Consider the following 27,587-nt stretch of genomic DNA (forward strand, 5'->3'; position numbering starts at 1 on the left):
GAGAATGATTTACTGTGTGCCACATGAAGGAAATGTTTGCTCTGTGTGTGTGTGCAGATACATGACTTTACCTAGCTAAGCATGTAGCAAAGGCTGATTCTGGCACATGTGGTCCCCACACAGGAAGCAGCCCATTGCACTTGGTGTTGGCGTTCTGGAGAGCAGCACTCTCCCACTCCTCTCGCCCACGAGCCAGCCTGCCCCGGGGAAAAGGAAAAATAAAAGCTCAGATTAGAATAAATGAAAAGTGAGGTTACAACAGAACATTTTTAAAGGGCACTCTAAACATCAGCATGTCCATGATGGTGTTTGTTGCTACCTGACAGCTGCCAGATGGCAGTCATAGTGGACTATGTTAAAGTGCGACACAGTGCTGTAGCCCTGCTGCTTGCGAGGCTTGTTTTCGAACTCCTCCAAGGACACACGCTTTGTGAAAGTGTAAATACCCAGGACTTTGGTTGGCTAGGATAAGAGAGACAAGGACCACAATGTTAATTCACAACACCACAAGTTGTTTCAGTATACAAGAAGATTGCCAAGTCATACTCAGTACTCAGGGGTTTTAAGAATGCTAACTGGTATATAATTTTATCTGCCAACAATTACTATTAGTGGCAGCTGATAATTTAATCCAAACTAAAGAGTGCAACTTTTGTCACCATCTACAACTTGGAACCACCTGAGTGTTTCAATAATATCTACAATAAGATCACCAGCTTGATACAAAAATTCTTACATATATTTTTTTTAAATCCGATTAGTTAAACACTATATGAGATCCACTCATAGGTAACACTTTACTTTAAGTCCCCTATTTAGCATTTATTAGCAGAACATATAAAGTGGTTTATAACACATATTATTACAACTGTGTTTTACAATATTTTCATTTATTATCAGTTTAAACACCAGCCTCCACTTACGGGTGCCCACAGGAGGAGTTATAGTTGTTGACAAATACATTAATAAACACTTATATCTGCTATACTGCTTATGAATGTTAGATAGGGGGGACTTAAATGTAAAAATGTTATCCACTCATAATCCTGGATGAGTTGTGTACCTGGAACTTGTAACCCTCTCTACAGATACAGCAGGTCAGACCCGGCTCCTCTATCAGCTCCTCCATTTGCTTCAACAGTGAGGTCTTGGTCACCACCTGACCCTTCTCATTGGTCTGAAAGGCAAACACACAAACCACACATTAACCAAAAATCAACAATATAACACTAGACTGTGTTAATGAAACAAAACGGGAGTGGCAGAGATACAAATGAAGAGCATTTAAACAAAGTAAAGAAAAAAAGGGGAGAAAAGTTAGAAAAAAAAAGAGGAAAAGAGTACCGTCATGCCCAGTGTTCCCAGGGCCTTCTGTCTCATGGCCATTGCCATACGCTTCTTCTCAGCTCTTGTCTCCCTGCGGGCTGCTTCAATCTTCAGATTGACATCACTGTGCTCCCTCAGCGCCTCCAGAAGGTTCTCCGCCAGCGTGCCGATGCCTTCGTCACTGGATACCTGCTCCAGCTTATGCAAGCTTGTTATTGAATCTGTGCCTATCAGCACCTGAACAGAAGATAAGAGGACATACAGTCATGTTAGGTAGGTAGGTTTGTTTGTTTCCCAAAGAATTGTTGATGCAAAGTTTGCAAGCTGGGTCAAATATTTCAGTGGTTCATCCCGTAATTACTCCTCCATAGATGGAAATTGTCCAGAGTAATCAATCTTCCATTGTTGGGAATTAAGCTGCTCTAGTGGAGTTTTTCATTAAAAATCTTTAGTACCTGTGTAGGGGGATGCTGGGTAGCCAAACCACGGAGCAATCTGAGAATGAAGGGTAGGGCTGGTCTGGAGAGGAACTTCTTCCAGACATCTGCATCCAGACTAATGAGAGAGTTCAGAACAAGAAGAAAATGTTTTAAACAATAAAGCACAGATATTTAATTATATGAAAGGTTTTGATAGACTATCTTTGGGCACTTGAAGCTGTAAGACAACCTACTTTTTGGCATTTGGGATATGTTTCTTCATGTAGTCCAGCGCACTCTGTGTGATTCCTTTCTGGAGAATAAGATCTTTCAGCTGATGGCCGTTGCTGTTATTTTTGATTCCAGCAGCGATTTTACAGAAGCAATCCAAAAACACTTTGTCATCTGCACTATGCTCCTCGTCGTACCTTAGAAAACAAAGCCAGGGGTCAGTTCTACTTAGTCTTACTTTGTCTGTAATAATGAGCCTGATTTGATAATGTAACAACTCTTTGTAATGGCTTTCTATCCATTTAAAAAACTTAAACTGTGTTTATTTGTAAGTGGAAGCTCAGTGATGCCCACTTGTCAAAGCTGCAACATGGTTTAAAGCGTTCCACCAAGATCCTCATCTTCTCCAGTTCACCAAAGGACAGGTATGGGATGATGCGCAGCAGACCCTGCAGCACGCTGGGGTTGGAGCGTACAAACGGGGTGTTAATCTGGTCTAACAACATAACCAGCTGATCTTTGTCTCCCGTCAGCAGCAGGTTACCCTGCAAAAGACAAACCAGTCCCCATTTAAATCCAAAAAAGTTACAAGAATAGAATTTTTCAGGCTTTGATAATATTATGGTGTCAAAGGTTTCTATGTTTCTTCTTTACTCAGAAGGGTGAATCTGCTCTCAATGCTTACCTTGTCCTCTGAAATCTCAGCATTGGCTTCATCCAGAATGATCTCCATGATGCTCAGAACTTGCTCCGCTATGGAGGCTCCACCACTGTCCTTACTCTCCTGTTCAGCCACTAAAGCCTGAAGGAAAAAGGAAATTAAACAGATTTTTCTAAAACACTTAAAGTAACTGATAAACTGTATTATAAAAGGTGGGTTAAGATTGCACTACAATTTGATTGAATTGAATTATACTGCACCAGATCACCCTCCTCCCCACTAATCAGACTACACAACACAATGTTACACAGTCACTGTACCGCTCACCAGGTTTAGAGTTCCCAGCATGACGTTGAGTGTGTTCATCTCTGGTTTGACCAGCTGCTGCCTATTGATCTTCACCTTCACACAATAACTGAACAACTTCAGCAAAACCTGTGAGTGAGACAAATGTACACTTGTCAACTCCGCAGCTCCACTGTTGGTATTTATGAAAACAGCACAAGGGGTGGCTGTGTTTTTGCTGTTGTTGGAAATGCAAGGCTTCCCAAAAAACAAACAAACCTTGTGTTGTATAATACAAGACACTTCTGTCAACCAAGTTTTCTTCATGACATAAATACATTTTAAATGAGAAAGGTATAGTTTATTCTGGATGGATAACAGTCTGGATTTTCTTCTAAAGTGCTTCTATTGCCAGTATCAATAACCATGCTCCTCTTAGTACAGAGTAAAGTGTAAAGATAATCCATGTTAACTACAGGAGAGAAATACCGATTGATACTGATGAAATCTGATAATTATTCAGACTTTTAATCACAATATTCTGTTGGAATCTGTTACTACTCATTTTATTATTCATATATGTAGAAGACAGTTTAAATTTCCAAACATGTTTCAGTATGCTTTGAAGGTCAAATAAAGATTACCGTCTTATTGTAAAGGGCTTTTGGCAAAAAAATGTTGGCTTACAGTGAGCAGATGTCTTCCTTGTTTAAAATCTTTGATTCCAGACAGCCGGTTGAGCATACACTCCAGACCTCCACACTGTGCCATGACACCTGCCATCTTGTACACCTCCTCATCATCCTCCTCCTCATCTGTAATAAGGTCAGGTAAAAGATTTTATTTCCCTCAATTGTGATGAGATATTGCACATTCATCTTTTCCATTACTCTTTCAAGAGGGTATAGAATACATGTAATTGTGATGGCAAAGAGCATGTCCTTGAGGCTAATGGCTTACGTATTGGTGAACAGCATTAATACATGTGATATTTAGGACAAAAACCATTAGATTAAAGACACATGTGAGCTAGCTATGTTTGACTCATAATTATTAACATACTGTAAATTAACAGTAAATCTAACCTGTGGTTGAGTCCAGTGACTCTATGAACTCCTCAGTGGCATCTCCCAGCAGACCTCTCATTCGATAGATAATTCTCATTGGCTCACCCTTGGAAAAAAAAAAGAAGCCAGCAGCCTTCATGACTGTACAGTAATCGCCTTATTGCACTGCTATTTAGAGTACTGTAAGCATTTAATGAAAATCTGCAAAATTCCAAATACTCCCAATCATTCACTGTCAAACGCACTAGGACTCTCACCTCATTTGTAGGGCACCAGACCTTCTTATAGACCTCTGCCACTGACAGATCCAAGCTAATGATTTTGTTGTTTACCAGAAGCTGAGGAAAACAGAGTTGCATCAAATACATTTCTTGCAACAGGTCAGCTTTTAGAATTCAATGAGAAAGAGTGAAGAGTTTGATAAAAGCTAGCATCAAAACAAGACCTTGTGTTTTAAGTAACTAGGGTATAAAGTAAATATACATACCTCCATGCCACTGTCGTCTTCAAGAAGCGCCACCAGGTCGCAGTCTTGGCAGATCTTGTTCTTGATGTCCCTCATTAGGGGACCAATGCCGGGCTCATTGCTGCTGTAGGGATTTCCTGGCATGCGGCCCTGCAGGAAGTCCTCCTGCTGAGGATCTTTCTCCAGGGTCACAAAGAACTCTGTCACCTCATTCTCCTCCTAAACACAAAGGATGAAACAAAAGCTCCAGATGAAGACATATTCACAGCTACACTGAATTTTCGAGCAGTATTCTAGAGCACTTTTCTAATTGAAATGTACCAGGGTAAAGGTAACTCACAGGATAGATGATGCTGCACAGTCTCTCAAATATGAACACGGGTGTCCTGTAGTCATCCAGGTTGTACCGCTTTGCAGTCTCTATGCACACTGCCATGAAGGCCTTGGTTTCAGACTCAGTACCTATGAACAGCACAAGATTTACAATGTTGATGTTTTAAACACATATACAATGACCTTTAACTTACTTAATTTCACAAGAATCTTTGTGGATTTTTTTCTTCTGTACAAAACAGAAGCAGATTTTAATATGCTTTACCTACTTTATTGAAACTCTCTTCCTAATTATGACTGGACCAAAGAATTTTATGTTAAGAAGTATGAAAACAAAGAATTGCTATAAACACCAAAATGCAGCAGTGGAACCATAATTTGAGACACATTTAGATTTCGTGTTGAATTTGAGTCAGTGCAGACCTGTTGTCATGTCCTCCAGCATTTCGAGCAGCATGTCCTGAGTCTCGTCGATGAGCTTGGTGCGCTGCACCACCAATTTCCTCAGACACAGGTAGCCATTGAGCACCGTGCCGACCAACCTACTTTTGAAATGGCGCTTAATGGACTCCACCTCCACAAAAGAAGAGAGCAATCCTGGGGTGGCACCAAACACATACAAATCATTTAAATATTCAAGAAAAACCATCAAAACAATATTAAAAAATTAAACAGCCTGAAGTATAAAAATCAACTGTATCATTTAATCTGTAATGGTGTTGAAAGTCTCCTAAACCCTACCATACCTACATTGTCATATCTAATTTCATGGTCAGACAAACAACAGGACTGAAACTAGCATACCAGTCAAGCTCTTCAGGGCATAGCCTTGCTGCAAGTCTGTGCTCAGTGTGGCCTCCTCCAGAGCCAGCAAGTTGGCTATTTCCTGAACAGGGATACAAATAGAGAATTAAAAGATCCAGTTTTATTTGCTATATTGACAAAGAATGATATTGACATATGAATACCTCTACTGCCATATTTGATATCAGTATGGATACCAAAAATTTAAAATGTAATGAAAAGTACAAAAAGCACAACTACAACAATTACAGCTCAGATTTTCAGTCATTTCAATGCATCTAAAAGATTTTGATTCAAGGAAACCACTGGCACATACAGATATTCTACGAAAAACACTGAATTTCTTACTATAAAATTATATTCTTTTGAACTTTAGGGCCATTACCTTGGTGATCAGGTTACCGATGTAGGGTAGAACTCCACGGGCTGCCAGGTAAACCTTCCAGTGTGTTGGCTTGATCAACTTCTGATACAGACCCAGGTACTCCACTGCACACTCTCCAGCTACACTTAACTCATCCAGATAGCTGACAGACATACATAGTAAGAGTAATTTTACACAAGTCAAGTTGGGCTCTCAGTGCTCAGAATTACTTTCTCAATTTCTTGATATTAGTTAGAATGTTTTTATCTTGATTATTTTAACAGTTTGCATACTTCTACTTAGGACTTTTTTTAACCCTCAAAGCTATGGAGCATGTGATCTGCCTGAAAATAGCACAATCTGTTGCATTACAATTTCTTTAACAATGTTTTTCTGTTACTCGTAACATATTCACTAAGGTAACATACAATATATGCACTAGCATACTGTATATCCTAACTTTTAGGTACTGAGGAAATCTGCCAGTAATCTAATGACAATTTATGAACATCCCTAATAGAGCATATTGGGATGTTTGTTTGACTTGCTGGTTTCCTGTTTGAGGCTCATACCTGGTGAGCAGGTCCAGGACTTGCTGCTTGCGGCTGGGGATTGTGGTTAGGGCTTCCACAATAGTGCAAGCTGCCTGTCTGGCTGCCTGAGTGGCAGGTGTGAAAAGGACCTGCAACAAATGTAACTTTAATCAGTTATTTTAAGAAGTTACTTTAACAGGTTTGTGAAATAACAAACTAGAAGATACTTATAATTTCTCAATTTCAAAACGATTACCGGGAATTCTAACAAAAGATATGCACATGTGCACTTCGGAAAACTACTAGGGACAAAAAGCAGAGCACTACTAATACTTGTATTTGTACCTGCCGCAGCCAGTTGTTGTGGCTCAGTTTGAGCAGTCGAGGGAAGAGGCCATCACCTTTTCTGGACCTCATGAACTGCTTCCACTTCCATGCATACTTCTCCAACAGGTACTGCCTTCGCAACTCAGCCTTCCCCTGAGGCTTTGACACAGTCTCCTGGCCTGTGGTTATCAAAGATAAAAAGAAAAAACAGTGAAAAGCTAATCATCATGAATTTTCATTATTTCACAAAAAAATAAATAAATAAGCAATCCATCTTGCTACACTGACATTCTGTATATTTGTTCAGACATAGTACTTGCCTCTTGCTGGGAGACACTTTTTCCATGCCTCATAAGATGCTTTGGGGTCCTTCTTGAGCCAGAGTTGGGCCTGGGCATGGATTTCATTACTGTAGGGCCTGACTGTGGTCAAGGACTCAACAGCAGCATCCTATAATCAAAAGCAAACACACACTGTTGTGCAAGGGAACATGATACAACCAATTGATAAATGACAGACACTGCATATGTAATTCTTGCATTTCCCAAGTTGGTGGATTTTAAATGAAATACAGAATGTATAATTATTTTTCTAATTCATCCAAAGTTCTTCACCTTATCATCTCCTTGTAAATTACACTGCACGATTGACATCTACAACCCCCTAAAAATCAAAGGAAAACCATGAGGGATAAGTAGCTGAATGGCAGAGTTATAGCATATTTACCTTGTTCTTCTTGCTAGTGGGAGCAGGGGGCTTGATCAGTTTTTGCAGGATTCTCAGGCACATGAGAGTGATGTTCTCCACCACCACAGGCGTTTTTATATTCACCGACATGAGAAACAGACTGAGGGCTATGAGGACAAAAAATACAATGCTATTAGACAAAGACCTAAATTGAAACCAGTCATAACAACTTCCCTAACACAATAAAGGAGTAATAAATAAATAAATGATAATAAATCTGAAGAAGATGTAGTTCCAAGTGTTAATTCAAGCAACATCAGAGAATCAGGGCAGAGCCCAGTTCAAACTCAGTCGCTCTCTCACTTCCCTGACCAGCATTGACCAAATTTCACAGGACAGTTCACAAATTTTAGCGCCGATATGTTGCAGGAGAAACTAATAGGCTGAATGTCTCTCTCTCAACCAATCACAATCAGACAACTGGGCTGATGGTTGATGTATAGGATGTGATGGATCATATTTTTTATTGACTACCAATGATCAATATTGTACGCAGAAGACAGAATAGCAACAATACACACAAGAATGAGACTTAAGGCCAAAGCAAGAAATCTGAAAGTCAATCAGACTAAGGCATAAACTACTCCCCATGAAACTAATCTCCATGGGCTGATACCCTAAAACAAAACAAACACCAGAACCAAAATCAAAAATACACCATCTTTTGAATGGATGAGATTAAGAAATCAGGCTCACCACAACGCAACCGTAACTCCCAACATCCTCCCTCTTTTGAAATGGAGTCTGTCAGTAGGAGCATTTCATACTGCAGATTACTAACCTGTTTAAAAAACAAAGAAATCAGGTTTATATAAAAATTTTAAATTCTTCAACAAAGTTAAACAGGATCCAGGAGCTCTGCTGTTTAGATAGAAATGTGATTTTTCAACAAAAACTAAATATTTCTTTCAATAACAGAATCACAGTGCTTCTTTTGCTTAATTTCTTCAGCTTCCAGTAGAACATTTAGTGGACATACCAGATCAGGATTGGCCCAGTGGCCCTTGAGGGCAGCCGACACCTTGGCAATAATGAGGTCATTCATCTGTTGAGTGGCCTCTGGATGATCTCTGAAGCAGGAAAATATGGAAGGACACAAGAGACAGAATGCTATTTAATCATCACTGCAATACACTGATTATGCACACAGTTGAGTGTACAAAGCAAAAAGTAAATTTAGATGTACAGTATATGCTTTCATTCCAACACCTTATCGAGCACATTAGTGCCTGGGGGTTATGCATATAACCAATATTGCCTGATGGAGGTAAACAAGGTACAATACAGCCCTGTCCCCTAGGGCTACAAAAGATCCTGCGGAGTCTCTCCTCCTCAACCTAAACTGCACTTCACTGAGTTGGAAGGCGGTGAGGGGCTGACTCGTTTTCCTCCCTCGTGGAACATTGGTTATATGCATAACCCCCAGTTATTTTTCCTTATCTGAATAGAGGGTCTGAGGATAGAGGCAAGACAATACAATAAAAAACTTCATAAATGTATCTGGAGAAGCCCAGCTCGCGGCGAAACAGACGTCCTCAGCCGAAACACTAAAAAGAGCCCAAGATGCAGCCATGCCCCTGGTGGAGTGAGTGTGCACCCCAGTGGGCATCTGTGCACCCTTATAGATGTAAGCATGCCAGATCGCGTCTACACCCCCAATGAGAAAGCGATTGTTTGGAAAGTGCCCTCCCTTTATCAGTGTTAACTACAGACAGCTGGTCTCTAGCGTTCAGTCATTATTCATGCACAACGCCTGAACAGGGCATAAATTATGCGGAAGCTGTTGCTCAGCCGATGCAAACAGGGGTGGTGAAAAAGATGTCAGTTCAAAAGATAACACCTTACATGACCAGGCAGGCACTTTCGGGATGTATGCGGGATTAGGGTGCAACATCACTTTAGAATTGTCAATTATTACAGTGCAAACTGTATACACAAAGGATGAACATGCCGTCTTATATTGATACCAATATTCTGCCTTCCTAACACCTTCAACAGGAACACACGTCTCTCCAGGGTCGTCTTCCAGAGTTGGCGCGCAAGTCTCTGGGCTATCAACTACAACTTTCATATGCAACATACCGAGACAGCAGGCAGAGGAAAAATCAAGCACATGGGTGATAAATCGCTTTTCCAGCTTTGCTAGCCTTGCTAGACCCACTAGAAGAGCATTTTTGTTTTTTCTCTCTGGGCCATTCCACTTTGCGAGTCGTTAGGGACCTAATGCTAGCGGATGTAGGGCTAATTAGCAAGCTAAACGAGTGCAACGCAGGAACAAGCCTTCATAGCGATGCCCCTAGGGAGCTAGCTCACCTCCTGTCAAACCGTTAAATCGCTAGCAAGGGTCCTGTAAGAGTCAGGTTAAGCGAGGTTAAGTGCAAATAGATTGAGAAGGAGAGACAGCGCAGGGTCTTTTGTAGCCCTACCTGCAACAGTCTCATTGACCTTGACAGGAGTTTTGAGAGAAATTCTTCAGGTTGGTCTCGCAAGGACGCAATCCCCGTAATGATGTGTTGTACCGAGTGTACCAACTGAAAGGGAACTATACTTTTGGTCAGCATGTGGCACCAGTGAGATTGACTGCCCATAACTCTGGCAGTGTTGAGTGCCATGCTTTAGCTAATAAGTCTATCAACTTTTACTACTAAGTACTAAGGTCTACTTAAATACAAGATGGGGGTGAGACATACCTGGTGAGGAGACAGACCAGCTGGCGCACCTCCTCCCTCATGGCTGCTGTACCTCGCCGCAAATTATACTCAAACAGCTCACGGATGAGACCCTGGAGGACCAGGATCTGCCGGAGGGCTGGGTTTGTGGCCAGTGCGCGGAGCAGTGTGATACAGTGACCCGTGACAGCTGAGGCACAGCCATAACACTTGGTTGAGGAGGTATGGCCGCAGCCCAGCACAGAGAGAGCACGGTACTGACTGGCGGTGAATGTGGGCTGGTGGCTACTGTTGCTGCGCGATGACTTGGTGGCAGCCTCTCTCTGCTGCAGATCATACTCCAGGAGCTCTTTACGAGATGCAAGCACTTTCTGTAAACAAAGTGAAAAGGCGTTATATGCGAGCAGAGAAAAAAATAAATAAAAATTCTACCAGTTACTAGGAAACTCGTACTATTTTTCCTCTCTAACCTGTATAATCTTGGAGAGTTCATCAAATGATGTCTTGCAGTCTCCGCTGTACTCCTGAGCCAGCTGCTGAATGTATCTGTTCACATTAGCAGAGGATGTACCAAGTCCTGCAGCTGCTCCAGTGTCGTCCTGACGGCAACACAAGAGAAGAGAAATTAATATGAGATAAAACTGTAGAAATAAGACAAAAAACAGGCTTACTCTACATTTCAAAAGGAAACAAGACAATACAAGTCTACAAAAATTCTATTACTACTATAATGACCTAAAGTCATACCTGCATACCTGCATCCCTTTAGCAGAACTGCTAAAGGGATTTATGAAAAGGACATAATGTATTACTGCCATGCCAATACTGTTGGTGAGCTGCTATCAAAGTCTTTCAGAGATTCACATTTGCGGAAAAATGATTATGGACAGACTAATCTAAAGATCATCTCAGTTACGTGTGTGATGTATCAGCGCATAAGGACCATTTCAGTTATGCACATAACTGAAATGTTCCTTAACATTAATCATGCCTCAATTTCTTATCCAACATCTAGTATTAGACTAAAAAAAAAGAACTATTCAAGCCCCTCTTGTGACTAACCTGTGGTTTCTCTGGTGCCGCCTCATTGACTTTAGACAGGAGACTCTCCAACTGGGGCCGGTGCCCCATCAGCTGGTGGTAGACCCGGTCAGCTTTGTCTAACAGGGTATTGATGTTGGTCACAGCCTGCAGGAAAAAAATACATTTAAGATTAAGAGATGCAGATTGCAAGTGGAGGTAGAGATAGAGACTCCAAAATTCTTCTACTCATCTGCTTCCCTCAGCAAAAGATGGGGACAAAATTTATATTTTGCCATGCAAGCTCATTTTTTGGAATGGCAAAGCCCATTTCGACTCTTTCACTTGTATTTCCCAAAGAGTGACTGCTTACCTTTTTCCTGTCTTCCTCATTCTCAATGGGATCCACAGCACAGCATGGCTTAGCATATAGCATGAAGTCAAATCGGGCATATTTGCAGAAACCACAGGCGTTGCAGAGGAAGGGGTCTTTTTCATCGTAGTTGATGGACCTAATAGAAAACGACCACCAATTTAAAATACAATCAACTTCAATGTCTCCAATCATTTCCCAATCTTTTCAGACCTGCAGAGCAAACCTGCTGCTCACCTGCACTTGTGGCACTGATACACATTCTCACCGCAGTTGCCACACACCCCAGGGTTGGCCGGCACAGAGGCACTGCAGCGTGGACACTGCAGGGTCTCAGTGGAGGCCTGGTAGTTCTCGTAAAAATCGGAGAACTCGATCATCAGGTTGGATGCAACGATGGGTAAAGGAAGGTCGATCTTTACCTCTGTTTGTCCTGGGGTCAGCTGAACCTTCTTGGCTTTGTGCCAACGAGCAGGCCTAAAAACAGACAGTAAATTTAAGAGCTTTTACTTTATACTGTGAAGTGAATGAGAGAGAACTGTGGCAAGTGGCCACTTTGTAATCTTTGTATCTTAAAACATCATTGTTAAATAACTTTTATGAACACATGAGAGAGAAAGATCAGCCGTTCTTTATTGAAACGTACTTGTTCTTCAGCTCGACGATAGCCTGTACAGTCCTGTTGTTGTAGTAGAGGTTGATGGTGCGGACCATTTTGGTGCGTTTGAGGTCACCGATCTTCACTGTGACTTTGCTGATGGTGTGACTGCCAATGAGCTTGACTACCTGCTGTGTGGTGGTGTAGCGGGTGTCCACTTTGATCGATGACAGTTTTATATTCTGGAGGAGGACAGAGGACACACAAGACAATGCTTAAAACAATAATAGACTGTGTTTATGCCAGTAAGGTCTTACACAGGCCCTCTTGTCCTTGTTCTGTCAGCATATTCATAGTTATGCCATGCTTTGCATTATAAATAACAGCTGAGATATACAGGTGAGCATTCTTAGCCCGTCACACCTTGTATTAACTGTTCAAATTACAAACCCAAAACTAACCATAGTTTAACTAACCTTAACCAATGCAAAAGTCACAAACTTACAAGTCTGTAAAAACTTGGAATAGAATTATATTAGCAAAACTTTTTGTGTACTTCTTGGCTAGAAATTGTGTACATTAAGTGAAGTTGTGTTGAACATACTGAGAAAGGAACTTCTGGATTGTTGCACACCAAGCAGGGGTCACTCTCCAGATAAAATCCATCAAACTCCACTAAACCTGACAGAGTGCTGCAGGAGAAAACATAAAATCATTACATTTGAATGTAGATGATGTCCGCTACTTGCTACAAGGTAGCATGCTTGTGTAGACATACTTGTAGATGTTGGAGTTAGGGTGATTCGTCAGGATATGGTTCTGTGCCCTCAGGATTTCCACAGCTTTCTGGGAATACTCCTTCAGCTGGAACAGAAAACGGAAATGATTAAAACAATTTTAGAGACTTTGCAGCATTATCATTGTGACGGCTATGTTCTGTTGAATGATGAAAAGGCTTAGACATCCAGGATAAGAACCTTGAGCGATACATTATGGACACAGTATAACTTGTATACAGTATAACAATAATTTATTAATTGAAAAGTCTGGGTATTCCTTTGTCAAATTCTCTTTGTATTTTAAGCAAGCCAAACAATCTTTTGTTATCCAGATGGCATGTTAAATGCAGAAAACAATTATTGGGACAAATAGGACGAAATGACACAGCCATGCAAGGACTTAAAAAATCCCACACAAGGCTCACAAATTGCATTCGGGAAAGAATGAATACATTTCCAAAGTCAGATGGTGATGGTGATTTGATTTCATAACAATTACTATACTAAAATAAGTATAATCATAGCCTGTGAGGGCGGCAAACAGACCTTTTTCTCTGTCTGAGGGGTTTTGAGTGAGAAGTATCCAAGCAGGTCGACAAACTGGGCAGCTTTGCGGCCATATGCAGGCAGCTCAGGCCAGATGGCCCAAGTCAGTTCCAGCAGCAGCTCCTGCTGAGATTTACTGGAGTTCCTACAGAGAGATTCACATGTCAGCCACAAGCCAAGAATGCAATTTCACCATTTAATAATTTATTAATGCTTTATGCTCATTCCCACATTCTTTCCATTGTTTGTTCATTGGTGATACATCTTTATGTTCAATCACACAAGTCTAAAAAGTGGTTATGGTAAACTAAATTTAAGAGGAAGCATTAAAAGAGGCTGTCTTGTGTACACTAGGCTCGCTTTGGGTTTGAGTTTGGGACTCAACTAAGCTGTCTGTGTACCGTACCTGTAGATATGAAGTGCCAAGCAGTGGGCTTGCCAGCGCACAGCAGATAAGTTTGACTCCAGCAGGAAACAGCGCAAGAACTGGATGAGGGTCTCCTTGTCTGCAAACTTGTTAAGCTGACTGACCAGGGCCATACACAGCTGATCCTCCTGGCTGCCAACTCCATCACCTGTGGTCAGTCCGCAAAGATACAACACCATCAGGACAAATACCCAAATATCCTGTTCAGGTTCATTGAGGGGCTCAAGCCTATTCCAGCAAGAAGAACTATGAAGTATGAGAAAGTCGGTGTTGTTGCCTCACCCTCTTTGTCTTTCTCCTTGTCCTCTTTTTTGCTCTTTTTACTGGAGGACTTGCTCTGAGAGGACTGAGAAGCTCCTGCCTGTCCAGCACTACTGGAACCTCCTCCTGAGAATGATGAAGAGGAGGAGGAGGAGCTGGCCAGCACCTTACTGCCACACAAGGCACATGAGAGCAGTTGTAAAAGTACTGGGGAAACACCTTCATCCACTAGGAAGCTGACCTGGAGCAGGAAGTACAACACAGCTGGACAGAGAAGAGAAAAAGAGATAAGAGGAGGGAAAAGAGACACAATGTTAACACTACTGGCCTTAAAAGTTTGTTTGTTTCCAGTTACAAAAGCTGATTTGAAATAACTTACAGTCATCCTTCATGCAGAACTTCTGCCAGTTGATTGTCCTCTGAGTGGCAATTTCAGCACAAGCTTTCAGATGTTCCATCTGCACCAAAAGAAGCAAGTTACACTTAAGCACAGAAAGTTACAAAAGCTGACAGTAGTATCACAGAGCAAAGAAATTTAGCACAGTAACTGAAAAATGGGATTAAAAAGAGTTTAGCAAATGGGGGCACTATATGGGGAATATATGAACAGAATATGCAAGACAAAAAACAATGTGCGTGAAATAAACATAATTTATAGCAAATACACTGCATACAAGAAATGAGTAGTCTTAATGACTGTTCAGAGGAAACTTACCAGATTAATGAGTGTGTCATACTGTAGAGCTGAGCCAGACGTGGCTGTGACCACGCCAGCCCGGAGGAAGATGCCCTGTTCCTCCAGCAGCTTCTTGATGCTGCGCACATGGGAGTCAAGAGTGTGCAGATCCCGCAGCTGACGATATTTTTCCTTTGAGCCGCAGATAAACAGCAAGAGCTTTCTGACTTGCCTCCTGACAAAGGGCGTCTGTTGAATCATCAGATACTGAGGAGAAAAGGGAAACAGAATTAAGGGCTTGTATTTATGTATTTTGTGTAGACAGAGGTTGAAAAGAAAAATCACAAGTAATACACCCAATTGCTTACTTCAGACAGATAGTAGAACCAGGAATGGTCAAAGACAGGAGGTGGGATACGTGGGTTGGTGTCAGCAATCTTCTTGATCTGATACGGAAGCCGGAGCACCATTTCAGTCAGTAGCTGAGAGTAGGCTTCAAACACATCAGCAGCATGTCCCTAATGTGATGAACAACACAGTGAGTTCAGATTAACATTCCTTGTACAAAAGTCACTTTTTCAAGTTACAAAGATAAAGACATTTTCTGCTATCTGATACCTTGACATATTGGCGCAGGAAGAAAGGGCTCATGTCTGGGGGAGAGGAGGCTGTGTGTGGGCGGAGGAGCTGGCTGGTGGCCACAGGCTCTTCTTCACCCTGTTGGCTCTTCCAGAACTCAAGGAGCGATTTGAGCACGTGGAGACAGTAGTCAATAGCACCCAGGCTGAGCAAGGCAGTTGCTGTTGCGTTCGAAATAAGCGAGGATGACTGGAAGAGAGAAATAGGGTGCATCTGGCCATGTAGTACAATGTACAAGCAACTTAGTTTTAAATAGAAAGAAGTAAAAAGTTGTCCATGGATAAATTCAGTCACATAGAAAATTATATGTGAGCAAATACCTTCTATGGGTACTTTCAAGTGGCTTTGAACAAACAATGATATCTGAATTGTGTTAAGTTTTAAACACATTTGAATATAAGTTCTTGGTGTTAACATTACTGTATTCCAAAAGACATTTAACTGATAGCCTTTAGAGAAATCAGTGAGAACTGCATTGAGAAAAAAAGAGGACGTACCTCAGAAGAGGATTTGGAGCCAGACTTGGTTCGAGACATGAAGACGCTCAGCAGTCTCATGATGACCAGGTGAACTTCATTGATGGAGCTACGCTCATTCTTCTTGGACACGTCCTGCAGAGGAATAACATGGATTAAGTAAAACAATGAGACATTAAGCTTGATTCACCACAAGGAGACTGTGGTTACCTTCTTATGCATGCCAAGCTCAGCAATGAGCTGTGCTAGCAGGTCATCCAAGGCACCCTTATCCTTTTCATCCTCGCCATCCAGGTCAGAGGTCAACATGAGGATAACCTGCATGTAAGGGATGGCTTGGACTCCACCTACATTGTGGAGCTGAGAAAGGTGCTGAAGCAAGCGTTCCAGCAGCATCAGACGAACCATGTGTAGCCTGACAAGAAACACAAAATAAAAAAGGTAAAAACATTTTTACTTCTACAACTGAGTTGACCATATTGGGCTTAATGTGTGTTTATGATGACAGTGTATTGCTCCCCAAAAGCACATTTATTCATTTACTTTATTTATAAAGATTAAACATGACAATTAACTTTAGTTTTTGTTGTTATTTGATAACCACTAATAAATAAAACAATTTATATAGGGGCAAGTAAAAATTGACTTCGGGCAAGTAGATGACCTGTTGCTTGTGTGGATGTCTCCCTCAGTCTCTCCTTCTCCCTCTGAGCCTTCGCCTTCCTGCTGAGCTGTGGTGGTGCTGATGGCTCCAGTGCTGGAGCTCACGCTGCCTGGACCCGCAGGGTGGCCCTCCACTGCTGTGTCCCCATAAGCACTGCTGCGTCCTGACACTGTACACACACATGCATGTACAAATGTGACTAAGCAAACTGAAAACATGGTAATATTTAATAAGTAAGTATTAATGTTTTATTTTAAAATGCAAAATTGATGTGAGCTTTTTCAAAATGACTGACAGCTCAAAATTATAAATACGGAACTTGAATAAGTGATATGATGCCGTGGTAATTGATCAACAGCTAAAAAAAGACAGTGTATGGTTTAATACACCTTAAACTGTCTGAAAATCAGTCTGTAAAGACATATAAAAACTGATGTCTGTAAAGTCTCCCGATACTTTATGATATAATAACATTTTGAATATCAGGCAGGTATCACTATTATTTTTCTGTAATCACCCACCACTGTGCTCCCCAGCTACAGAGTCGATTGCAGAACCTCCACTCTCTGAGCCCACACTGCCGCCATGCTCAGCTGGGGAGGTCCGCAGTGTGGAGCCATCAGTAGCAGCTGTACTGCCCTCATCATCTGATGCCGGGGCTGAAATCATAGCAATAGCTGTAACAGTAAATACACCGCGGTCATCTGGCCAGGATACATGATTTTAGTTTATACTTGTGCACCAAAATTGCAATAAAGCATGCAGTACATTAAAAAACTTCTGCCAATTATCTGCCATTATTGGGTTTTTTTTTCTGTTGAACCTATTGTGGGAATTATCATGTATAATTACTACCTACTTAAATGTGTAAACGTGACTGAAAAGAGGATAAACAACCACTTGAATTTCAAAATACTATATAATAAGGCCACAAGATGTGGCACAGATTAAGTTATGAACTTCAATGTGGAATATTATCAATGATCACGACTCACATACTATGAAATTTTGGCCATTTTGATTCAAAACTGTAGCTAAATCACTACTATTAGCCACTGTGACCTTGCAGATATAAAAACCTAGCTTCCTGCTGATCACATACTATCACGGAGGTGGTCTTGTTACCTGATGCGGTGGTGTCTGAAAGGGTACCAGCATCCAGTGAAGAGGAGCTTGGAGCCTGGCCAGACAGGCCAAGGCTCTGAAGGCCAAGTGCACTGCTGCTACTGCCTAAAAATGTCAAAAATATGTATAGTACGTTAGCAGCACTCATACTGCTGATGCTTCTCCTGATAAAGATTTGGTCAACTATTTGAGGTAAACAACCAAAATTGGTTGATATATAAAAAGGTGAAACATTTCACTTCGGAGAGTAGAAAATTCACATAATTCATGGTCAAGATAATGCAAGTTTCACTTTTGTGACAAGTGTTACAGGTATACAAAACTCTTAAATTACAAAAAATTATTAAGTTCTAACTAAAATGTGTTAATTGTATTGCCGGTATTATCTCCCAGAATTGCTATCAACTGCTCAGTGCTTCCCTGCTGTCCATAAGGCTAATCTTTAGGTTCTGTTCTGAACAGTTGAGAACTGTTTCAGAGTAGTATCTAAATGTGGAGTGGGACCCCAGGCAGTCTCGGTTACCACAGAATTATTGCTTTATTATATATTTTCTGGCTACCTACCTTGTTGATCCTGCTGAAGGCTGAGAGCGATGGCCAGCTCTACCATAGTTTCATCATCTGCATCAGGAGGGATGTCCAGCATGGGGGGAAAACCCTCAGCTCCAGCCAGCAGAGCCTCTAGGGGAGATGGATTTCCATTGTTCACATTCTCTGCTGTCTCTAGGACCATGGACTCTGACTGAGAAGGCAGAAAAACATAGGTGTTATTTATTTTTTCAACATGCATTTTAAGAGAAAAAGATTTGTAACTAAGATTTATATTTGATTATATATTTGAAATTTAACTCAAATGCCAGGGAAATAAGAACAAGGTTCACTATCTGTGGCTGTTCCATTTCTCTTTTTAGGGTGACTTTATTAATGGTCTGTATGATGTGTGAACAATGTGATACATAGACACAATTTAATCATACAAGATATCTTTGACAGTTGAAAACTACCGTGATGCACAGGGTTCATTTGTGACATAAAGCCACTCAGGACTTAATAATTACGGTTGTGTTGTTGTGCGCAGTGAAATCGAGCTAAATAAACTAAACCAAGTTTATTATCTGGTTCATCATTATTGACTAAAACCAGGATCATTCAGAAAGAGGTCTTATTTTATACATCAAATGATTTATTATTTCTGTGTGAGGGATGCATGGGTTTGGTCAACATGCGGTTGTTTCCTCTCAAAATGTTAACATTGTAGGAGTAATGTCAAATATAACCCACAGACTTCATTGGCCCTCTATGCTCACCACCATCTCAAAGTCACCATGGTCCACTTCACTTTGCTCCTGACTCTCCTGTCTACCCTCTTCTCCTCCAGTCAGCACTGATGACTGCATTTTATCATCTGCATCGTCGTCGTCATCATCATCCTTGTCTCCTGATAAAGGAAACATGTTTTAGAGAACTGAATCCACGTGTGGTCATAGGAGCCTCAACAGAGGTTTTAATTAATTGTTTTAGACATTCAGTTTGTTTTTACTACACATAGCAAGCATGGAATGTGTATGCTAAAAACCTTTTGAAACTGTAATTGTCCTAATGCCTTGAAAACCAAACCATAAGAACCCAGGAGTGACAAAATCACCTCCTCATGAACATTCATGCACATCAAGTAACATACAGTATACACAGAAGCTTTGTATATATAGCCTTTGCGAACTTACCCATAGGTGTGTTGGAGCGTGGGGGAGATGGAAGGGTCACGTGTCGCCGTTTGTTTCTTGGTCGAAGCACTCTGATCAAAGCCTGCTTACAAGCAAAGCTCACAGCTGTGTCCTAAAATTGGTTAAAATACAAATGGTTACCTGATGACAGTCTGTCTATACTGCTTTTAACTACAGTCCATGTAACAGTTCCTATCCTAATTTTGACATTATAATTATGTCAAGTAATTTCCTGATTCTTCCTGACTCATTCTCATGGTTTCTTGAATGCCAAATGAATTATGATTCTAGTAGTCAAAAGAAGTACTATACTTACAGGGCACAGTAACATTTGCATGTAGATTTTGGAGGCTACATTGATGTAATCCAGTTCACATGTGCAGTATGCATGGATGATGTCCACCAAGGCATTTACTGTTGCTTCCACATGAGTTAGGCCTTAGATGGAGGAGAAGAAAAACACATTAACACAGTGGTCTTGTTTTCAATTAGGTATACAATACCAAAATCAAATCAGTACTTCTAGACAGTATACATTATATGTAAACGTTCTACATAACACTTAAGTGTGAGTCGACAACTGGTCATGTTCACGATCAGATTACTTATAATTTATGTAAACAAATTTTCACACTCAGTCAATGTACTTGCAATATTTTAGGGTCCCACAGTTTGAACTTACCAGGCAGGCAAGCGGGAGCAAGAAATGCGTTCTTTGGTTTTAGGGCATGGAGCTTCCAGAAGTTATTCATCAGCTGTGAGATGAAATTACAGCTTTCACTATCCACATGTTTTTGCCCATCCTCTGTCATTTCTGGGTTAAGAACAGAATAACATTAACATTACTGTAATCGTGTAACCATATAAATCATTTACACATAAATTGCTATTCCCTAGTCTTGGGCAACATTCGTCACCAGCAGAATAGCCTCTTACCAGAGTCATGGTGCAATGACTTTGTTTCTGTGAAATGCACCAAGTTGTTGGGTCTCATGATTGCAATGGAGCGGGCAGTGATCACAAGCCTCTGGAAGACATCGGGATCGAGCTCCCTCCCCTCACGGCTGCAGCTATTCAGACACTGCACTGCATTACTTAGCAAGGACTGGTCCTGATGAGAGGGCAGATAAGTGTTGCATTAGTTCTTCATAAGTGATGTAGAGGTTGAGCACAACATTTAACACCTAAAAGTACTTGAGCGCTTAGAATTTAGTTTCTAATCCCATTATGCACTTCTGAGGGTGCGGTTTCTCAACAAACTGCTGTGTAATTTATACATTTAATGGATTAACTGTTGATAAATGAACAACTACTGACCGCTTTTCTCATTACTGGCTACACACGATTCCCATAAAATTGCCAAATAATCATGTTGGCTTACTTCCTTGATACAGGGTCAACAGTTCAATACTTATTTCCACTGTGGTTCCTTTATATAAAGAAATAATTCAGGGTTCATCAATGTAAACCACAGAAAAAACTGTAATGTGGTTCTCCATTTTCCCTAGCTCACTAACTGCCCCTCCCTTTCACTAAAAGTAATTAGAACTGATTAAGTTAGTTAAGTTTTTGGTTAATGATGACCAAACTGTTGTTGATACAGTATACAAATTTTTGCAGGACATATTACAACATCCGTTGAAATTGTTATTCTTTTGGTCTAGTCTGGCACATGGGATTATTTTGTTTACCTTGTGGTTGTGGTAGGCAGTTCGACTGGTGTGCAGGCTGGCGAGAAGTCCCTTGGTCTGCTGCTGCACACCTGCAGGGGTTGGCATGGACAGAAGTAGAGTGGCCAACTCCAGCGCTGCAGCTTTATTCTTCTCCTACACAGAGTTAAAGACACGCAGTCAACAATGCTCCCTAAAGACAAGCACGTTTAACACAGGATCTTTTATTCATACATTATTACTTTTAAAAGGCAACAAAGAATAAAATCTGTTTACCTTTTCACTGGAGGAACCTACTGCAAAGCAGCTTTCCAAAGACTCAAGGGAGCTGACTACCAACCTGAAATTAAGAAAGAAGATCAACATGCTTCTACTAATTTGATAGATTTGCCTTAAATCAACCAATTAAACAGAAAAAAGCAAATCTCAAACTGTTGCAGTCTGTGCTGATCTAAATGCCAAAACAACACTGAATGCAAGAATAAATGTTGTCAGGAAAAAAAAAAGTTTTGTTGTTGTTGTACAAGTGTGGAGATGGTGCATGGTATGTTCACAGTCTCAGGCATGGACACACAAACTGGCACACATGCACAAAACCATACAAACAAGCAGAGAAAGGGCAGTTACTAACCGGTCCAAGGTTGATAAGGACTCAGTTTCACAACTTTTTTTATTGTATTTTTGGGAGCAAAAGAAAAAGAACAAAAAAAAGTGTGAGGATCACAGAAAGAAACAAGTGAAATTAAATGATTCAGTTGAACATAAGAGAAGCATGCAAGAAAAGATGACATCACGATAGCCATGCACTAAATACTCTTAACAGAACCCAACCCCCATTGGTAAAACTTCAGGCTCGTCCTCAAGAATTCCTGCTATATAGCTGGACTCATGAAGGGTAAATATAAGCTAGGAGAGGGTGATATAGATAAAATCTAAAAACTATCACAGTATGTATAATTTTTTTAATCACATCTATTAATATTGATATAGTTAATTTTCTGGAAAACCAATTGAGAAACTGTTTATACATAAAATAACGACCCAAATGTTTTGGCTAATCCACCAAAAATAAATGTACTTCAATCACATTTATGCAAAAATCAAATAATAATCCATTATCACAAAACAGTACTGCTCATTGATTTGCCCACAAGGGTCTTATACATTCACAGTATTAAAAGGATAAACGTATAAACGGTATGACAAAATCTGAGGGTGGAGATAAAAGGTAGTTTAATATAAAAGTGACACAAACTAGGCTATTCGAAAGTCAAAGAAATGGTCACACTATCTCATCAGATCATGAGTGTGGTTATCTGAACTACAGGGGATAGAGAAGTGTAGATTGCCAACAACTTTTATTGACCTTATGAACCCCAAAGAGAAAAGCCCATACCTCTCTAGCACACTGCCACTGGTGGTGGTTGGGGTGGCTATGTCTCCATCAGAGGTGCCATTGCCCTGGTTGAGGTTGGGACTGCAGACATTGTTAACTGAGGCAGAGGAGAAGTCCTCTGGTGGATCCTCGGGCCAGCCAAACTGCTCCTTGGTTTTACCGTAGATCTTAATAGAATCAAGCATGGTGACTCCAGCTGGGTCAACAGATGCTCCAACTTGAACAGGAAGATGAAACTACATCAGAAATTGTTTTTGAAACAGTCTGCAGCAAATTCAATGTAATCCAAGGAACAGCTCAGTGCAAAATATCTTTTGTTTAAATACTCAACACCCACCATGTTGAAAGTCCAATAGCTTAGCGGTTAGGTTTGCATAACATGCATTAGACTCACTAATAATTTATTTGTGCTGCACAACAAGTTCAGTGAGTTTTTATGCCCTTTTTGGACCAATAAACTAACATTTTACTTTTGCTGTTTGGAAGGAACCACAAAAATACTATGTATTGTATTTTAAGGTTAATCAGTGAAGTTTCTAAATGCTGAGGTATTTACATAGCAACAAAATGTTCATTTTACAGTAAAATTTTACTTTATGGGGTTTGTCAAACTGATTTCATTCAGACATTTAAGAATCTTGGTGTTGATAGGTTGGATGGATATGCAAAGAACACATATGTGACACAAAATACTAGTATTCACAGTATGGTGGCTTTTAGGGTCCTTTTTTCAGTTAAATCCTGTAACTTACATCAAGAAGCTACACAAATTACAAATTATTTTTGAAGTAATAGGTAATACACATAAATGGATATTAATAGAAGTGACAAAAAATATCCACATAACAATCAGCCAGATATCTTCATCATTGCACACTATTGCTCTTACTAAAGATGGACAGCTTCTTGTCAGCTTGCAGGGCCTCCTCTCTGGTGAAGGGAAAGTCAAACCAACGGGCTCTCGTCAGGTTTATCTGCATGGTGCGGCCAAAGACCTCCACATAGGAAGGAGCCCTCTCAATGGCCTGAGTGCCCACCTGCACCCGCATGCCCGTCATCACCATTGAACTGTTGTTGTTGACCGCTTCCACAGTGAATCCCCCAGGCTAGGAGGAAACAACCAGAATCATGACAACATTTGTTATGTTTTACATAATTTGTCTAACTGATACAATAATACAACTATAGTATAAACATACTAAACATACTTTAGTATGTGTGCCTCAGGCGCTTTTTTTGTCCCATTATGTATTTAGTTTGGATGCATACTAATTTGTGAGTGTTTAAGTATTTCTGAACCTATATTCAGAAGATTCAGATAAGTGAGACCATTATCAACGTCAGAACATAAAAAAGTTGTTAAAAACAGCAAAGCTGGCAAAATGTTGGTATAATCCTTTAACCACTACTACTCTCCAAATTGATTTTATAGGCTACTCACTCACTAAGAAAAAAGCACAGCAGTATATTGCACCTTTTCTAACACGGAAGCATTATGCTAAAATGTCCTTACCTTTGTGTTGGCTACATACATCCCAGTGGAGTTAAGCCTGTGTTTGATCTGCTGTCCATTGTAGACCTGCAGCAAGTCATTGCCCCCAAACTCCACCTCTGTCAGCTGCTGGTTGTGTTCAAAGAAGTCCACTGGGAATGTCACCTGACTGGAGGTCCGGGTGGCTGAAAGTAAAATCATTACATTCAAATTGAAAATTTTGCCAGGCACACAGCATGTGCAATGTAAGCAAGCATTTTCTGGCAAACAGTTTTTGAGTGAATGCTTATGTATCAATTGGTCTACTGTGTACATTGAGAATGATCCTGAGAAGTCACTAAATGTTTTCCAGAAATTTTAAAGAAAGTTGCGAATAAAGAACACCTTGAGATTGATGTGGACTAGATAGATAACTAAATCCAAAAGGTCATGCATTCTTAATAACAGACTAAAATAGTTTGAACTGAGGTTGTGTGTAGGGTTACCATTCAAATGTTAGTTAACCAGGCATTCTGGCAAATAACCAGCCTATGTTGTCTAGGTGTGATGATAACACCTGTATGCTCCGATTTGTGTGTGTTTATCATCTATATTGGGATCCACTTGCTTACATTTTTGGTGATTAAAAAAAAGAACAGCACTTTATTGGCCTCAAACTCACTAGTAGCAGCAGCTTTGCGCTTGCGGACTGGCTTCATAATACTGATACCACAGCTGGGCTGCAGCGAGGGCTGGAGCCAGTAAGAAGTGTTGTCCACATTGGCCATGTAGATTCGCAGGCTTCCGTCCTCACAGAGAAGAATCATGGTTGTACGCTGTTGCTCATTACTGGCAGTGTGTCGGATAGCTACCATATCCTGAATCTGGGGAAAAGAAATGAATGGGCATGAATGTTAACCTTAAGGAATGGCAAAAAAAAAAAATTATAATAAAATCAGTGGGTGACACTTTTAATAGGCTAACATACACGTGATTTCACTATTACTGCTGTAATTTCATGCTTAATTATCATGTTTTGTAAGCGTGTTTTATCAATGTGCAAATAAAGTGTTACTAATTCCCTGAAATGTGTGCATTGGTATTGGATAGTATGTAGTATATATAAAAAGCCTTTATCATAATGTGCAAAAGCTTTCTAGATAAGCTTGTTCATATAATATGTTATATTAATATGGACCATGGACGTGAAGCTTCCAATGCGCTTCTCTATGCACTGCAATTAGGGGTCTGTGTATGTGTTCTGTATGTGCACTAGAAAACAAGATGGTGACCTCACAGCAGCAAGAAAAAGAAATTCTTTGTTGTATTTGGCTAATCAACAAGAAAAGGTCAAAAGCAGAAAATGATTTGTGCGACCACTTAACAAGAATAGGAGACAGGATGGGGAAAACAGTACATTAATGCAAGTGATGAGAAGCACATGTGCTGTCAGCACACTTGTAGTGCATATGTTCTTTTTACTATTTTGCTTTTAACAGGGGTCTTCCTTTTTCCATTTTACACATTGCTGTTTCTGATTGCTGTAGTTCTATTCACTATTTTCTAACCTGCTAGTTCCACATCAGTACAGTAAGTGGCCATTACCTTTAGGCCTGTCACGATAATTACTTTATCGACTTATAGAGGTCAGCAAAAATTATCGACGTTATGTCCATATATTGTACGATATTGCCTGTTGTGTTTACATGCGTGTTTATTTGGATAAGAATGTCACCAACATTTTAACCAGCATGATGCCAAATAAACAGCAGGGTTTTCCTTACATTATAAGACTTGGGCACAATGCCTGAGCATTTTTTTTTTCTCACAGTGCCTAAGCCAAATGTAACAGAAAAAAAACTATGCTGAGACAGTCTGAGACACGTTTTGCTGTAATTTCTCGGCGCGCTGCTTCATTCCTCTCGTCATCTGCTCTCTGTGTCGGAGTTTCACCATGGGCGGTGCTCAGGCAGCTTAAAAGTTCATTGCTCTTTGAAACAGTGTACTTGCATTATTATGCTTTTATATTATCGTTATATCAGTGGCATAACATGGTCTTAAAATGACAATGATATCGTTTATCGCAATTATTTCTGGGACAATATTATTGTCAAACAAAAGCAGTTATCGTGACAGGCCTAGTTACCTTAGCTTTGGCTGGCAGAGTTTTAATCTCTTGGATGAGGAAGGTCTCTGGCTTGACCATGATAACCAGCGGTATGCCTGTTGTCTGCTGCACGCAGCACACCAGGCCTGGGTGGTTCATGACCTCAGACCACTGGCACAGAGCAGGTGACATCTTACTGCTGCCGCCATTAGAGCTAAAGAAGGTAAGAGGGCAAGAGAGAGATGGAGACATAGTTAGCTCTTCCAGTTACCCATTACATATCCCAGATCCAGTGCAGTGGCAGAGATGTGAAGAGACTGTATATGGTATGGAAGAAGTGTTACCCTTTGACGTTGATGGGGAAGAGCCTCTGCACATCTGTGGTGCTGCGGCTCACTGTGGCAGCGAAGGACTTTCCCTGGCTGTAGCTGAAGAAAAGCATCTGAAGCACATGGGAGTAATAGACAGACACACCGCCGCCGGCTACCTGTCCGTTGCTATCCTGGAGTCAAACAGAAAGAATTTACCTCAATATTGCTTTCTGCCAATCAGCACTTTCAAGAAACCTCAAACACTGATTTGAAGTGGTATGTAAACATGAAATCAACCAAACATTCCAAAAAAATGACAGCAGGAATGCACTGTAGGACTGGCTATAGTGTAGACCCTTTTAGCAAACAATAATATATTTAGCTGCTGATGTGACTTCACACAATTCTGTGGGTATAACTCCATGGTCTTAGTATACATCCCACTTACCTTCAAGTCTTCGTGGTTTATCTCCAATACATTTGTGACATAGAAAGGGCCATGTTGGGCACTGCTGGATTCGTCCATGAGCTGGGTGTACATGTAACCTGCTGAAGACATGATGGCGATAATGTTCTTCCCCTCTTCATTGAAAAGGAAGGTAGCATCGCGTATCTTGGAACTTGGGAGCAGAAAGTAGTACATGGGACTCAGGGCATCCACTGATAAGTCATAAATCTGTTTGGCAAGGGACACAAATAGAAAAAGACAAGTATGACCAAGTGTTTTTTCAACATGCAAAAAGCAGTGTAGTTGTTTAGCACCTGTGACTTACTTCCCAAATCAACAGAAAAACTCAATCAAATCACCAATAATAGGTCAATACTCTAACTTAAGGTACATATTAAGTGTCTAGTCTCTTAAAACATACCTTGACAAAGTCAGCAGTGATGATCGCAAGTTCAGTTTGCGATCCTGGTAACCAGATAGCTTTGATGATGAAGTTGCCAGTAGCCAGTTGTGGGTGCAACACCAGATGGTCTGACACAGAGCCTGTGCTGCTGAAAGTCAGTACATGGCAGTCCTGGGAAAAAATGAAAGAACAACAAAAACAAAACAGTCAAATACCAAATTCCTATATAGCAGCCATTCAT

The 27,587-nt window shown here is 40.6% G+C and overlaps 1 protein-coding gene across 6 annotated transcripts in view; it reads right to left on the minus strand.

The window, feature by feature from the left end:
- Positions 1-27,587, minus strand: part of ubr4 (ubiquitin protein ligase E3 component n-recognin 4) — a 60,433-nt gene that overhangs the window by 2,904 nt on the left and 29,942 nt on the right. For 3 of the 6 annotated variants that reach the window (XM_044210460.1, XM_044210461.1, XM_044210458.1), the window contains 60 exons: positions 27,365-27,517; positions 26,944-27,171; positions 26,529-26,686; positions 26,224-26,398; positions 24,760-24,961; positions 24,120-24,283; positions 23,496-23,712; positions 22,607-22,823; positions 21,842-21,874; positions 21,487-21,550; positions 21,232-21,366; positions 20,477-20,651; positions 20,223-20,354; positions 19,857-19,978; positions 19,541-19,652; positions 19,124-19,254; positions 18,381-18,558; positions 17,817-17,921; positions 17,213-17,350; positions 16,692-16,860; positions 16,238-16,442; positions 16,049-16,162; positions 15,531-15,740; positions 15,281-15,430; positions 14,952-15,179; positions 14,616-14,694; positions 14,258-14,500; positions 13,955-14,123; positions 13,549-13,693; positions 13,002-13,087; positions 12,828-12,915; positions 12,272-12,465; positions 11,863-12,102; positions 11,626-11,764; positions 11,295-11,420; positions 10,703-10,831; positions 10,254-10,603; positions 8,543-8,633; positions 8,260-8,344; positions 7,543-7,670; positions 7,137-7,266; positions 6,835-6,995; positions 6,529-6,638; positions 5,978-6,119; positions 5,593-5,674; positions 5,212-5,385; positions 4,796-4,917; positions 4,477-4,674; positions 4,247-4,327; positions 4,008-4,095; positions 3,610-3,737; positions 2,965-3,072; positions 2,662-2,778; positions 2,331-2,521; positions 2,000-2,173; positions 1,782-1,881; positions 1,345-1,563; positions 1,064-1,177; positions 320-462; positions 72-197 (listed from right to left, as the gene is read on the minus strand). In XM_044210460.1, the coding sequence (XP_044066395.1) occupies positions 72-197; positions 320-462; positions 1,064-1,177; positions 1,345-1,563; positions 1,782-1,881; positions 2,000-2,173; positions 2,331-2,521; positions 2,662-2,778; positions 2,965-3,072; positions 3,610-3,737; positions 4,008-4,095; positions 4,247-4,327; positions 4,477-4,674; positions 4,796-4,917; positions 5,212-5,385; positions 5,593-5,674; positions 5,978-6,119; positions 6,529-6,638; positions 6,835-6,995; positions 7,137-7,266; positions 7,543-7,670; positions 8,260-8,344; positions 8,543-8,633; positions 10,254-10,603; positions 10,703-10,831; positions 11,295-11,420; positions 11,626-11,764; positions 11,863-12,102; positions 12,272-12,465; positions 12,828-12,915; positions 13,002-13,087; positions 13,549-13,693; positions 13,955-14,123; positions 14,258-14,500; positions 14,616-14,694; positions 14,952-15,179; positions 15,281-15,430; positions 15,531-15,740; positions 16,049-16,162; positions 16,238-16,442; positions 16,692-16,860; positions 17,213-17,350; positions 17,817-17,921; positions 18,381-18,558; positions 19,124-19,254; positions 19,541-19,652; positions 19,857-19,978; positions 20,223-20,354; positions 20,477-20,651; positions 21,232-21,366; positions 21,487-21,550; positions 21,842-21,874; positions 22,607-22,823; positions 23,496-23,712; positions 24,120-24,283; positions 24,760-24,961; positions 26,224-26,398; positions 26,529-26,686; positions 26,944-27,171; positions 27,365-27,517 (8,915 nt within the window). The remainder of the gene's footprint in view (positions 1-71; positions 198-319; positions 463-1,063; positions 1,178-1,344; positions 1,564-1,781; positions 1,882-1,999; positions 2,174-2,330; positions 2,522-2,661; positions 2,779-2,964; positions 3,073-3,609; positions 3,738-4,007; positions 4,096-4,246; positions 4,328-4,476; positions 4,675-4,795; positions 4,918-5,211; positions 5,386-5,592; positions 5,675-5,977; positions 6,120-6,528; positions 6,639-6,834; positions 6,996-7,136; positions 7,267-7,542; positions 7,671-8,259; positions 8,345-8,542; positions 8,634-10,253; positions 10,604-10,702; positions 10,832-11,294; positions 11,421-11,625; positions 11,765-11,862; positions 12,103-12,271; positions 12,466-12,827; positions 12,916-13,001; positions 13,088-13,548; positions 13,694-13,954; positions 14,124-14,257; positions 14,501-14,615; positions 14,695-14,951; positions 15,180-15,280; positions 15,431-15,530; positions 15,741-16,048; positions 16,163-16,237; positions 16,443-16,691; positions 16,861-17,212; positions 17,351-17,816; positions 17,922-18,380; positions 18,559-19,123; positions 19,255-19,540; positions 19,653-19,856; positions 19,979-20,222; positions 20,355-20,476; positions 20,652-21,231; positions 21,367-21,486; positions 21,551-21,841; positions 21,875-22,606; positions 22,824-23,495; positions 23,713-24,119; positions 24,284-24,759; positions 24,962-26,223; positions 26,399-26,528; positions 26,687-26,943; positions 27,172-27,364; positions 27,518-27,587) is intronic. The other 3 variants (XM_044210464.1, XM_044210459.1, XM_044210462.1) reach the window with 2 other exon arrangements.

Source organism: Siniperca chuatsi, linkage group LG10, assembly GCF_020085105.1.
Source record: "Siniperca chuatsi isolate FFG_IHB_CAS linkage group LG10, ASM2008510v1, whole genome shotgun sequence".
NCBI classification, from domain to species: domain Eukaryota; kingdom Metazoa; phylum Chordata; class Actinopteri; order Centrarchiformes; family Sinipercidae; genus Siniperca; species Siniperca chuatsi.